Source organism: Tachysurus fulvidraco, chromosome 1 (assembly GCF_022655615.1).
Source record: "Tachysurus fulvidraco isolate hzauxx_2018 chromosome 1, HZAU_PFXX_2.0, whole genome shotgun sequence".
In the NCBI taxonomy this organism is placed as follows: domain Eukaryota; kingdom Metazoa; phylum Chordata; class Actinopteri; order Siluriformes; family Bagridae; genus Tachysurus; species Tachysurus fulvidraco.
This window is the reverse complement of record NC_062518.1, coordinates 31,323,930-31,339,353: the sequence shown is the minus strand read 5'-3', so window position 1 is coordinate 31,339,353 and position 15,424 is coordinate 31,323,930. Positions and strand designations below refer to the sequence as shown.

Below are 15,424 nucleotides of genomic sequence, written 5' to 3'. Positions count from 1 at the left end.
TTTGGGCAATTAAACACTAAGCTCAGTTTTCTAAAGGCAACTTTACAGGATAAGTAATTACATAGTGTAGACAATTCTGATGTAATATTAAAGGAAATAAATTCATATAGGCAATTATATACAGAAGTCTTATTACAGAGCTACTAATATCATACTGATCAGTTGTCATAATGTAAAGATATATTTCTTTGTCAAGGAAATTGAATGAAAGCTGATGTTTTAAAGGGTTTAACGTCTCGGTTTGGGAGTCAAACCAAATTTTAGTTTAGTGTAGATTCAGTGTAGTGTGTAGCAAAGCTGGTCATCGCTGGAAGTTCACTCATTCTTTCAGAAGTACACGAGGACAACCGTCACTATACTTCACCACAAATATTTACCTTTTTTTACAGGCTGGACCCAGGAGATGATACGTCTCACCAGACAGCAGTTCAGCAGTACTTTCTTAGGAAGTCTATGGTTCCTGGGAAATAGCTCCTCTTTCCACTGGCTTCTCTTGGCTGGTGTAGACATGATCAGACTGTTTAAATACACTCAGTGTTAATATAAAGAAAAAGTGTTATATTAAAGTTTGACCTTTTTTAATGTTAACACTAAGGAATATATTCATATTTATTTAAAAAAAAAAAAAAAAAACTTATTGTAAAGGGCATATTCTTTTCTGGGCTACAAGTCTGTTGTTCTCTTGGGGATTGTTTGCCCTAACCTAAAAGTGTCTCTCTGCTTAGTAGCTCAGTTAAATCATTCAACACTCCAAGAGCTTGCCCTAGCTCTGAACAATTCAAACAGACCTAGAATGCTTTGTTTAGAAAAAAAATCCTGATTCTAAACTTAAAGTGTAAAATAAATCTTAATTGAATTAATAAATATATAAAATCATACAATTAAACATTATGGCTATATTTTAGGAACTGTTATACGACTGATAAACACAGCATGTATGGCGTATTTGATAGGAAATGACATTTGTTATTGCAAACTCTGAATACTGCACTAAAATATCAGTGAAATGTTTGTGATATTTCAATGTGAACATTAGATGGTTATACATACATGTGAAAAACAATAAATATGTGTTTCAATGTAGCTAGACCATGCCCTTACCTTACTGTTGGATGAAATGTGTGGCTTTATCTTCCACTGCTAACAACACAATACTCAGGTTTCACTCAACTCACTGCAAACTCCTTTCCCTTTCGTCAAAGCGAGTGAAATATGAGTGTCAGTAAGAGCGCAGGAGAATGAGAGTGGTTCCTTGTGACCAGATCTGCAGCCAATGGACTCAACTCCTTTCCCTCTCTCACTGGAGAGAACTGCAAGCAGTGCATCATCATCATCATCATCATCATTAAGGTCCCAGAGAGAGCAGTGGGATCTATTAACATCCGTGCCTGTCACCACTGTTACCTAGTGAAGAACTGCATGAACATATATAGACTGCATGATCACACATACATATTTATCTCTCTGCCTCTGACATGTGCACATACATGTACTTGCACATAAAAGGGACTTAATAAACTCCAACTACCCACATTTTCACTCTGCATCTCCCCCAACACACACAGAGGCTCACACTCCCCTACTGCTCTGCTGCCATAATTAGCAACACTAAGCCCCCACCTACCCTTCTACCCCAATTAAAATCACACAGCTACATTGCAATCTGAGCCTGAAATGCTGAATGAAAACAGAATGTAAATAGAAAAAAAAAGTAAATAAAAAAAAGTGATTATTTAGTTAGAAATAGAACATACACATACCGGCCAGTTTATTAGGAACACCTGTACACCTCATTGTCATTTTCTAATCAGCTAATCGTTTGTCAGCAGTGCATTGGATGTCATCATGCAGCTATCTGCCAGCAGCTTTGGGTAATGTTTATATCATCAATCAGCATGAGGATAAAATGTGATCCGAGTCATTTCTGACAGTGGCATGGTTATTACTGCCAGATGGGCTTCTTTAAGTATTTCTATAACTGCTGATCTCCTGAAATTCTCACAACCAACAATTTCTTGTAAATTTACTCAAAATGCTACAATACAGAAACAAATTGAGCAACGGTTCTGTGGGTAGAAGCAACTTGTTGATAAGTGAAGTCTTAGGAAAATGAATGAATAATGGTTTTCAAATGACAACACTGACAAAGCCTAGCAAAATAAACAACTCTTCAGTCCTCAGTGATAGCCACCTAACAGACAAACAAATCTAGAGAAAGACACTTAAAATAACATCTATCAATACACAGAAAACACAAAATAGTTTAATAACATTTAATTATATTAATAAAAAAAAATTGCTGAGAAGAGCAAAAACTACACTGTTTGACTAGTTTGTAATATCATTTCCTGTTGAGGAAATTAAATGTGTTCATTTTGCCTTAAGGATATACAAACCGCTGCGTGTAGATTTATATATCCACTCTACTCCTGTTTCTCTACAGCCTCACAGCTTTACCAAATGCCTCTGTTCAAAAGGTGACAAAAAAACAAATCCTTCTGTTTGAAACTGTGGCTACATTACACACACACGCACACCACTTTAATTACAGAAAGGTATTGATCTCTAGCTGAACACTGCTCTCATTTATATTAATCAATACACACAAACAGTCAATACACACACAAAAGAGTTCTGAAGATTAGATTTTGCATAATGGACACCAGTACTCATACACATATGTATAAATCTGGTCTTGTCTATACACATACATATTCATTTCATATGTTGCCTGAGCTCTGATGACACAATAGACCAACTGCCTTATTCACGCTCACTTAAAGTTTTGATAAATTTCCGCACAGGCACGGTGTACAGGGTAAGACGAAGATGTTCGCCCCCTTTACATCGTACTTACTGTATACAAGCAGGCTTAAATCTACCAACTAGTGAGCCAATCTAGGAAGACTTCAGAAGATTCAGCTGTAACTCAAAAGATAAAAATAAACCCAAGTTGATCTGATATGATATACTGGAGTCCATCATAAAACAGCTAAAATACACTCAACCAAGCTATAGACCAAGATTCAGATTCAGAGACATTTGAAAACTTGTGCTATTCCACACACTGCATCTACAATATCAAATGCATAAATTCTAATTAAACTAGATCAACAAACATAATCTAAAATAAATCTGATTCGGCCTCCATGAATATTTGATAAGAAATAGTTTGCTCAGATATGACTTAGGGCTGCTTTATAGTATAATCTGTGGTAATAGACATCATAGTATGGCCTCAACACAATAATATTACCATAATATATAAACGAATACTGATCCCCAAATTATTTCCCACTGTGCACTATGGGTCCATCCTCATTAATACTGTATGTTCCTGATGAGTGCTTTGAGAAAAGATGTAACTCTTAAGAGCCCTACATAGCATGCAGAGTAATCAGTAAAACTCCTATAAACAATAAACAAGAAAAAAATATTATTGTAACACAAACTGGCAACTTTATTAAACCAGACCATCGATGCAGGATTGAATATAAAAGAAGCTGCCTAAAGTTCTGAAAGAAATAGAAGACAGATATAAGCAGATAAACATACAAAATGTTTTAATACTGCAATTAAATCAGAAAAATGAATGCTTTACTCCTGAAGTCCCTAAAATTACCAAAAATACAAAGAAATAATCCACGGTGCTATCCGTGCTGAAAAGTCCAAGCAGAAACACCAATATCAAGTCTTCTGCTGGATCTAGATAGGCAGAAAACTCAAAAACAACTGCAAATGAGATCCAACAAAACATGCAGATGCCCTACTGTCAAAATAAATGTCCCTCCCCCCCCCCCCCACTGTAGAAAGTTTCTGCCCCAAACATAAAAGTGGCACGTGTCTTTCAAATGAAACCAAAAATGAATTAAGTAAATGCCAGACTACAAAAGACAGAACATCAATTAGGGCCTGAAACCAACCGAATTATACACACACGTTTTCACAATATTTGTAAAGTGAAGTATATTTATCTTAGCCTTCATATAGAGGTGTGATAGTATTATTTTGTACAACATAGGTCATTGAGACTTATACCACAAAAAGTTCCAATTAAAAAAAATTAGAATGTGAATTTATTAAGTTTCTAACAGTCAGTAAGTTACGCAACACAAGAGTCTTCAGGACTTTCGAGATTCAAAGAGCAAGAGAAGAGAACAGGAGAGGCTGGCGATTGTGTAACTGAATATAGCTGCTATAATGTAAGCAAACACAGGCACTAGCTTGCCTCACTGTGCGTTATCATGGACAAATATTCATAACACCATTCATAATCATAACACTGTTTGTTTTAAACTTTCCAGGTTATTGTCATGGTCAGTTTCAACCATAAGACTAATATATATATATATATATATATATATATATATATATATATATATATATATATATATATATATATATATATATATATAGCTATTGCCTGATTTATAAATATGCTTTAGTCTTATGTGAAGTTTATGATAAAGTATAAATGCCTCTTATTTATAGCCCTATAAGACATCAAGTTGATTGCATACAAATTTGCATACAAGGATGATTGCATACAAGTTTCTAAACACTCTGGTGAACTTGTTGATGAAAAAATAGAAAAATTCAAGACACATTTTGTTCATAACAGAATTTGAGGGAGGCCAATAAGTGTAACATGGTGTGACAGGGTTAGGTTAGTTTATCATACTTAGAGCCTGTTAAAAATCCCACAAAATGGGAAGCCAGACATAAGACAGTACCTTTTTTGTCTATAAATTTAGATGATCTACATACATTAGCTGACGATTAGATTTATAGTCCATTTTTGAGGCTTTGTCCCAATGTTCAATGTCTCAGAAGTGAAAGTTAATGTGGGTCACTGGCAAAGAGCTCTACCCATCTGGTCTTATGAAGTCACGACAGTTAGTTCCAAGACAGTTATTCGATAGGTTCTGCTGTGATGGAGTGAGCTGGAGTGCTTTGATTGCAGGCCAAACACAGGTCAGCTATTAACACTGTGACTTCCAGTGACACTTGGCTTCCATTAACCCACCAGCTAATAGCATTAAAATGAGTCTAAACTAATGCTTTCACACCAAAACCACTCCAGGTGCTTTAATTTCAACCCGGTAAGAAACTGTTAATTAGTTTCTGTTGGAATAAATGCATGCTTAATTCATTTTATTTGTAAATCATTCAAATCGCTAAAATGCTAAATATGGCATGAAGATCTACGTATTGCTGCATATCAGTGCTTTTTTACTAAAAACAACCTAACAAACAAACAAATAAACAAACACTTTTTCATAGCAAAGAAATTATTAAAGTAAAATCTTAACCCTAAGACATCGAATCATTAAGCTTCATATATTTAAAAGATGTGAATATCAAAACAGAGGTAATTCATTCTGTTTTATTTATTCACATTTTATATTTACATACATAAAGGTATATCTTATCTTATCTTATCTTATAGGTGTGATGAGGAGGCGTAAGGCTGAGGATCCATTTGCAGCGTTTATTACAGCAAATACACAACGTCAGACAGATCAAGTCAAAGCCGGCAAACACAGGTGTCAGAGGATAAGCAGAGATCGGAAACGAGGGACGGGCAGAAGGTCGAGACAGGCAGCAAGCAAGGAGAAAGTCGCAGAGAGGAAACAGGGTCGAGATCAGAAATACAGAAACCATGGAAACGCTCAGAATGATCGTCAGACAAATCGAGACTTCGCACTGGAGTCAAGTTCATGAGCAGTTTAAGTAGAGAGATGAAATGAGGAACAGGTGGCGGTGCAGTGTAAGTGAAGGATGCTGGGGAGTGTAGTCTGGAACAGAGTTAGAACTCAGGAGACGCTTCACTGTGCTGGTGCTCCGGCGGTGCGTGTGGTGCGCTGATCGTGACAATAGGTGGCACCAGAGAAGGGCTAGCAGGTGCTTCAGCATCCCCAAGAAAGAACAAAGCTCCCCATAGCAACCCCAAACATTTTTTTTTCTTAAAGCATTAATATAAAGACTGTGTTCTAATTCATAATAAAGGTAATAAAGTGAAATAAAATAAAGTTAACAAATAAAATAAAGTAAAAACGCTTACTTATTACATAACGCCATGTGACATGAGTTGCAGCTACGCTGGCATAGGCATAATATCATTACATTTTATTTTAAAAATGAATCGGTTTCTTGTCCCAAATAAGCGACCTAATTTTAATTCAGATTTCGCTTCTATAGAAAATGAGAATATAAACATACATCAGCCCGAGATACAGAACGGTCCAGATGTTGATTGATCCCTTTATTATTAAATAGTATCTATCTAAATATAGGTGTTTGTTGTATTGCCACTGACTGAAATTCTGAAGTGTTCAATTAATGTCTATGTAAATCATTTCATTTTGTAATCTGAGTGCTTCTTTATTTTCATCAAATTAAAAAAACTTAACTCTATATAGTGAATGTGACTATATCACAACATCAGATTTTATCAGTCATTTCACAGGAGGGGTTTGGTCTCCACACAGGAAGTTTCATCATGGCACATTACTTTTCTTGTAATACCAACATTACCTGGTTACAAAAAAAAATAATGAAATTACAACCATTATTACACTATGACTTATGTCTGGTGTCATTTACATTTACGGCATTTAGCAGACACCCTTATCCAGAGTGACACAACTGAGCAACTGAGGGATAAGGGCCTTGCTCAGGGGCCCAGCAGTGGCAGCTTGGTGGACCTGGGGTCAGTCATGTACAGGGCTGAACTCAACTCTCTGGGAAACTTAGTTTGTAGGCTAAATATTACAGATTTACAGCACCAGTACATGTTTAATAAATCAGTTGTTTAAACTTATCAGTTGCTTAAAACTTTCACTCTTAAAAAGGCAATGAATGTCATGATCATTCTAAATACCTACAGGATGTAGTCTTGATTGTATATGACTATGGTCTACGATACCAGATGGTGTTGAAGAGAGAACACATAGTGACAGATGCATAATCCACATAATTAAACATTTATTATTGTAAAAACACACCCGAGTTGAGCAGTTTGGGAGGACGTGCAACGGATAACTTTTACACACAAGTAAGGTGCTGTTCAAATAGAACAATCACAGTTACCAATATTACAATTATTTTTCTGTTCAACAGCAACACATTGGAATTGAAAAGAAATATTGAATAATATATAGTAAGTATACAATTATTAAAATATAAAAAAGTGCAAAAATAGAAAAGTAATTATAATTAAATAATAAAAAAATTGAAATAAATAAATAATAAACTATTATTATTATTGTTGTTGTTGTTGTTTTTATTATTATAATTCAATAATAATTATTATTATAATTTAATTACAAAAGTCATCTACTGTAATATATCATAAAAATGAACTCCTGGGAGTTTATTCATTCATTCAACTTTTTTTAGTGATAAAGTCCCAGAAACATTCAGCACAAGTTGGGAAAATCCACTTAGAGAACTTAGAGAAAACCCACATAAACTCCACACATACAGTAACTTGAGCTCATGATCAAACCCTGAACTCTGAAGCTGTGAGGCAACAAACACTACTTTCTGTAAATAATATAATTATCATGTATCTGGTTATTCCCGCCTTGTGTGTGTGGAGTTTGCATGCCTCGGGGGTTTCCTCCAGGTACTCCGGTTTCCTCCCCCGGCCCAAAGACATGCATGGTAGGTCGATTGGCATCTCTGGAAAATTGTCCGTAGTGTGTGTGTGTGTGTGAATGAGAGAGAGAGAGAGAGAGTGTGTGTGTGTGTGTGTGTGTGTGTGTGTGTGTGTGTGTGTGTGTGTGTGTGTGTGTGTGTGTGTGTGTGTGTGTGTGTGTGACCTGGCCTGCAATGGGTTGGCACTCCGTCCAGGGTGTATCCTGCCTTGATGCCCGATGACGCCTGAGATAGATGAATGAATGAATGAATGAATGAATGAATGAATGCTTTACACAAATGGATGTGGCTATAAAAGCAACAAGTCCCAGGTTAAGAGAATATTAATATCCATATTTAAAAAGATAGCATATTTTTTCATTTTTTAACATATTTAAGATTTTGTCCTCATTTGCTGTTACATTAAGCTTCAGCTATCAAATATAACCTTTTTTAATAGCCTTAACATGGGGTGCAGTGTTCCAGTTCAGTTAGTAGGGGTGAGATCAGGGTTCTGTTCAGGCTACTCACATTCTTCCACAAAAACCTCATCTTGTGCACAGAGACACTGCAATCGTATATCATGTTTGGGACTTTTAGTTACAGGGAAGAAAAAACCTTAATGCAAATTAAATGCTTAATAAAAAAATCTTACAGCATTCTAAAGATTTGGAACACAAAGTCCTATACACTCTTTTTGTTCACTGTCATATTATCCGTATAAATATACCAGTAAATGATGAGCATGAGATGGTACATTGTACAGTGTAACCTTTAATGTTTTTTGCGATGTTATGTGATGTGAGCAAAGGAGAGTTATGAACAAATGTGTTCTTTATAGCTTATTATGTTCATGAACTGTTCCTCTTAATCTCCTTCATCTGATTTTTTTTTTGTGTTACGACAATCTCACAACACTGTGCATTACAGGAGGCTATTTTTTATACTCTATATAGATATCAAGACTATATAGATACTACTGTAAGACTTAGAACTAAACAATGACAGTTCTGTCTGTAGGAGTTGCAGTGGAAGCATGTCTGCAATTCTTTGAGCTAGCGTGTAAAAAGTTCAGCCACTGGATGTCAGTCTAACACGCAATTACAGCAGGTACAGCACAGATTGGGCTAAACTACACCGGTTTTCCAGGCAATTTGCATGATCGATTTATTGAAGATTTAAGCTCCTGGATGTAAAAGTCTGGAAAAAAATCGTGCTACTCCATGCTTTTTTAATGTGCACCAAGAAGTATGCTGATAGTAATGACACAAGTGATGACCTTCCAAGTGGCTACAGCTCGGAGAACATAATAACATGCTACTTTTCCTTAAAATTACAAAAGCTTTCAAATAAAATGTTAAAACTAACAGTGCACATAAGTGTGATTGCCACTTACCGAGTACTGAGAACACTCTTGTGTTGGCTCTTATCTTTCCACATCAGAGATGCTTCCATGCACTTAAAAATCTGATGTTCGTTTGAAATAATCAGAACTAGCTAGCTAAACTGCAGTGTAACATACAAAATAATGTCTGGTCACTTCTGATGTGTGTGCTTCTATTTGAATATCTGTGCATTTACCTCTACTGTATATCCTGGCAAACACATAAGGCAAGCGCTAGATTGTGTGACACTAGCCAAAACACAGAGCAATAAATATATACGCACAGAAAAACAAGCAGTTGCCCCTGATGACTCACACTCACCCAATATAACCAGGTTTGAAATAGGCCTACAAAAATACACAGAAACTCACCAGCACCTATGTCACTGGCTAATGACTGAGCATATAAAGAATGAATGGGAAAAATTGCCCAAATTCAGGTATTCTCAACTTGCAGAGACTTGCCCTAGAAGACCCAAAGTTGTAATTAACACAGAAGGTACTACTGTTAATGGTACTAATCTTACTGAAGTAGATTTTCAGTAAATCCCTGCCCACTTTGTTGTTATGGAATATTATGTCTAGATTGATGGACATATTTCAAATGAAATTAAAATAAAAGTGTGTGTACACCTTTGCAAAACTGTTGAGCTCTGAATACTTTCCAAACCCACTGTACTATATAACAATCTCTCACACTCCTCTTTGCATTGCTTACACTATCACACTATCTCTTTCTTTCATCAGATTGCCCATCAATCACCATGCAGTCAGATCTCTTCTGAACCTCATGTTAATGTATTTGAGACAGTTGATGAAACATGCATAAATAATTCCCACAAAATTCATCCTGACACCCTCAACAGAGCACTTACTGTCAATTATTATTACAAGACTGTCAGGGCAACTCACAGACGCTCATGAACATCTTATTACGCAGAATTTTCTGTCCATTAAATACACAGTAACCTCAGTACCCAATATCCAGTAGACAGTAATTGCAGTCCTAGTACTGCAAGTTTGAACCCTTACTTTCAAACCACATCAGTTTGCTATGTAGTCAATGCATTTCTATTATTCCACTGCATATGTATGAGTGCTTTTAGATTCTTTGGACTGTGACATGATTCAGTGCTGAACAGGATAACTACTGAATAAGAACTATGCTCAGATGACAGACGATTGCATCAGTGGCTTTTATCTTCTGCAGTTGTTTGGTCTTTGATTTTATCACATCTTTTATTTAACTGTAGTCTGTACACACATTCTGATATAATGAGTTGTGTACTATACAGCTTCAGTTAAATAACAAACATTTATTATATCATAGTAAGCCAGGTACACTCAAAACCAAAACCAGTTTTAAACTAGAAATCCTTTAAGGACAAACCACAGAAAATAAGCTATTCAATTACATGATATCAATCTTACACACAAATGTAAACAAGTTTACAATTCCCCAGAAAGTCAAAGAGATGCAGTTTAAAGTGATGCTCAGAATAAATAATGGAGGATATTTTCTGGCAGTAAATCTGTACTAGCTGGCATGAAAACTGAATCATCAATGAGGGAGTGAGTACACGGTATAAACAAGCCTGGCAGGAGATTCTAAACACGAAAGCATGTCCACTCTCATTTTGGCGCAAGGGAAACATAAACAAACGCCTTCTGTTGGTTACTGCATGGAAGTTTATTTCTGAATCTCTCCTGTCCCACCACCCATCTCGCCTGGCATAGATCCGACACCAAGCAGCCATATTAGCAGATGCTTACTAGGCCAGCACATGACAAGCAAAGACACAACAATTGGCCACAAACCAAACAAACCTTATCAGAGAAAGCCTGAGAAGGAAAAGTTACTGATTAAGGCAATTAATGTCAGAAATCCAAAGCTTAAACCAAGGGTAATTTTCTATGATAATTAATATTGTGTTTGTGATTACAGAGCTACTAAATTACTATCACTAAGGACAAGAGTATGTTTAAAGTACATCATTGTCTAAAATGTCCCTAAGATTTCCCTTCATTGGATTATCCCTTTATTTATTTAGCAGAGCTAAATAAAGCAAAGTTTTTGTACAAAAACATGGTGTAGCAAGGTTATAATTGAAGTGTCCTGTTCAAAACTATGACCTCAATCCCACTGAACACCTTTGAGCAAATCTGGAGCACTGACTGAGCCCCAGGCTCATTGATGCCTGACCTGACAAATGGTCTTGTGGCTGAATGAACACAAGTCCCCAGAAGCCTTCTCAGAAGAGTGGAGGTTAACAGTAAAGGTTACTAAATCTGGAATAGGAGGGTCAGTAAGCACTTCTGGGAGTGATTAATTAGCTGTCAGCATACTTTTATCCCATAATCATTGGGTTTGTTTGATCATCTATGTGTACTATAGTTCTCAGTTCCCAAACACTATACTAACTAACAGGCTCGTATTCCATAATGGTTTACCGCTGCATTCTCTGGGTCCCAAGCTTTAGCCTCGTTTCCATTTCAAGCATGGCAGTATGATTCAACACGAATGAAGTTTCAAATTGATTTGTATGATTGTATTCCTTTGTGTAGACTTTGTAGATTTCACAACACTGATGCAAAATTCAGAAGTGTAAGATTCATCTTCCCAAACTGACATAAAGCTTCATTTTATGACAGATTCAGGGCAAGGTATTCACCACTGTTTTGGAAGAAAACACAGCACAGCTTCAGTAAATGCTGTGATACTGTAAGAGCAACTCATTAGAATACAACCTTTCGTTGCATATTAAGACTCATGAGGATAAAATGACAACATGGGGACTCAGCTCGCTGCAAGAGAAGCTCACAATCAACAGGATCAACATATTTTGAGCTCTGCACCCACTTCTAGGGTATAAATTGTACTGAATCATTGTATAAAATCTACAGGTAGAAGCACAATCCAGTTCTCTTAATGGACGTCAATCTAACGTCTTTAGGGACTGAGAAAGCACTTGATGTAAAACCTCACTACTTAGTCTAAGCTTTTATTTATCAGAGAATTTATTCACATTTACAGAACAAAGGTCAAAAAACAGTTTGATTCAATTTGGGAAAAAACACAGTAAGTTAGTCTCTAATTACAGCTTTTTTACAGTAAACATTGATATTCCGTGTGAAGCCTTGAAATGTTGTGATTTATCTGCTTTTTTCTGACTTTTAGATTTTAAAAATCTGAAAATTCAGTGCTGACTTTCATTAAAGTCAAGCCATATACAAACTTCCAGCTTTATATTTTTTCATATGTAAAGCTTAGGTTCTTTAATATATCCATAATCACAGACAAAATTATTATATTACATATTAAGTCCTAACAGTCTTTTCCTTCACACTACTACTATATTACACTCTTCTAATACATTACTGGAGTCCACATGAAGCATGTAATGGAAGACATTCATTCCTAGGGCTTTTATGGTGGATTGTATGGGAGTCCAATACAAATGCTCACATTAAAGAAGGAGGAAAATAAGCAGTGGTGGCATTAGTACAGTTATTTTTTACCACCCATATAGCATTAAATGCAGCAAATTGTCCAGGATTTTCCAGTATTTCTCTCTGCTGGAGAGAAAGAACTAGAAACAACCACTTCTAGTAAAAAAAAAAACAATGTTTATATTAATTAATTACATGAGAATTGAGTTTTATATGTATATCCAATTATGACTTTTATTACAGTGCAAACATTACTGCACAGCAGAAGGTTAACTATAGCAGAGGTATGAGAATTGAACTGCTTTTTGAGCATTATGCAATGTGTTTGACTCTAATAACATCATTTTGCGGAATGCCAAATGGTACAAACAGAAAAAACAAAACACTGGCGTAATATATCAGATAAGCTGAGCCACTCAGTAGCTCTTAACTGTCCACAGTACTTCTTGAAGTAAACTAGGACGTATGCACTGCATGACACACTCTTATTAATACGGCTGATACTTCCACATTTTCAAATGCTGTTGTAACATCTAAATGTGAATGTTTGCTCATGCAGCGTGAGAAAATCAAGGATTCATTCAGGAATGTCAAAGCAGATAGCAATCTTGATCAAATTTCAAATTCATGTCGGAGGAAAATGTTCTATTTCTTTTAAAAAATATTCAGTTTCTGTAATTTTCCAGGCATGATGTTTTTGATGTCAAGACTAAGTAGATACAACGTTCAGCACAATATGGATAGGAGTTCATTTGACACTAGAGTGGAAGTGAGAAGCTGAACTGTTGTGACATTGCTGTGGTAATTCTGCCAGGAATATAAAGTGTCTATACAGGTCAATTAAAGCTTTAAACAAAACTAAACAGAAAAGCTGCACTATGAGATACAGGTACTACATTGTACTGTTCCTTGTCACTGGGGTTCTCTACATATAGTGGGTATCTTTTACATAAAATTGTGTGTAAATGTATATTTAACATGCATTTCATGGTGTAACATATATAATAAAGGTTGCCATGTATATAATAAAGGTTTCCAGATATATAATAAAGGTTGCCAGGTATATAATAAAAGTTACAAGGTATATACTAAAGGTTGCCATGTATTTAATAAAGGTTGCCAGGTGTATAATAAAGATTACCATCACCAGAGAAAATGAAAGATACAGTTCTAGACTGTTTGTCTTAAAAGTGCACAGCATCTGTCTTACTCCATGCTATACGTCCATACTTAAACATGAGTCAGAAGGCAAAAGTACAAGCATGACTACACCACATGCAGGTCCACATTTAACTTTACACCATATACACCCGTGCACTGGTAAAGGTTTTCATGCACCTTTGTTCCTACCACTGGTTGAACTCGCTGTGTCTCGCCGAGCACGATTGCTGCTCTCGGATATATTTGCATCCATGATGTGCAGCGACGTTGTCGTTGTATTGAAGCTACATTAAAGATGCGCGCGCACTGTTGCTCTGAAAACCGCTCCAACTTCTGCTGAATGATGCTGAACGCGCGCGCGCGTCGCCACTACAGTAATCACAGTAATCCAGCGTCGCGCGCGCGCGTCACTACTTAGCAAATGCTAAACCAATTTTCTCGCTTCGTATTTATTGGTGAAAAATACACACATTTGGTGTGTCCAGGTTTTCGACAAAGTCCAACTTTTTGTCGAATTCTTGGTCTCCATACCAAAAAACTGTTTACATAATCATGGTCCCTTATGCAGCTGCCCATTATGTTGGTAGTTAATGTCTGCTTTATGAGAATACTTACTATAAATAAGTTCTAGTTGTGTGGAGAACATCCTTAGAACCCTGGAGCCATCAACTAGCCGAAGAACCCCTAAGGAACAATTTTCTCAACTGCTCTATAGTTCAAGTAATACTGAAGAGATTTGGTCAAAATACACACAACAAGGCATCAGATCAGTTATATAAAAATGTTTAAACCAGCCTATCAGTCATCAACAATCCTGCCACAATATAATATCCAACTAATTATATAGGATATTAGATGTATAAATGAGTGTGTGTATAATTGTTCCTAATAAAGTGATCAGCGAGTACTTAATAAACACTGTTAGTCTATGGTATGCCTATTCCTTAAAGCAAATGGCATATTTATAACTGCTTGTCTAAGCTATTAACATTAAAAAACATTGTTATTCCTGGGGCCCAGCATGCCTTCTTGGCACATTCAAACAAATATAAATAATCAGCTCTGAGTGTAATGGCTCAGTAGCACCATTGAAAGATCTCCTATTCAGACTGTAGTTATAATTAGCAAATGATGCCAATATTGATTCTTCTTTCTCGAGAGATACTGCCTTTTAACTTTGTTCTACAATATACAGCATTGTTCTGGCACATAGAGAAGCTGCACAGGGAAATGAAAGAGACAGAGAATGAGAGAATGACCCAACACTCGAAATCTGCCAGATGGTGCAGTTGTGTTCTCCTTCAGGAAATTGTTTGAAGGCTGAAAGTTTTGTGGTAAGCTGAGATAAAGCACATTGCAGCAACAACTAAAATTAAATAGAACATCTAACGAGAAGTGACGTAAAACAAATAAAAATTTAAATAAAATGATTTAATTCGGAGACCCTTAAATAGAAAATCAGGATATTACCTTAGTGTCTGAGCTATTAACAGTGAGAAGCCTATGTAGCCAAAATCTGATTCATGCAACATATTCATGTAATGTCCAGTCACACTACATACAGTATATAGTTCCAGTTGCCAGTTATTGCCAAGTTATGCAGAACAAAAAGAGACTGAAAAAAGATGCTTATCAAGTTCTGTGAGGAGACAAATGTAATCATGAAAAATGTTTTTTTTTCCTATTTAAAATACACTTACATTTTAAAAACAATGTGTAGTAAACCAAATTTAAGTTTCATTAGAGGCAAGTTAAAAAAAAAAAGGATGTGAACTTAACCTTGTCTTT

General features: G+C 35.9%; 1 protein-coding gene across 2 annotated transcripts in view; it reads right to left on the bottom strand.

Annotated features, from left to right (window-relative positions):
* kcnip4a (potassium voltage-gated channel interacting protein 4a) overlaps nucleotides 1-13,958 on the bottom strand; it is a 115,113-nt gene extending 101,155 nt beyond the window's left edge. Inside the window, exons 1-2 of one of the 2 annotated variants that reach the window (XM_047815544.1) lie at nucleotides 1,102-1,577; nucleotides 378-517 (exon numbers count right to left, since the gene is read on the bottom strand). In XM_047815544.1, coding sequence (XP_047671500.1) covers nucleotides 378-510 — 133 coding nt within the window. In that variant the 5' untranslated portion in view covers nucleotides 511-517; nucleotides 1,102-1,577. Of the gene's footprint in view, nucleotides 1-377; nucleotides 518-1,101; nucleotides 1,578-13,813 lie in introns of those variants that run through there. The other variant, XM_027169277.2, reaches the window with a different exon arrangement.
* Between the last annotated feature and the right edge of the window lie 1,466 nt (nucleotides 13,959-15,424).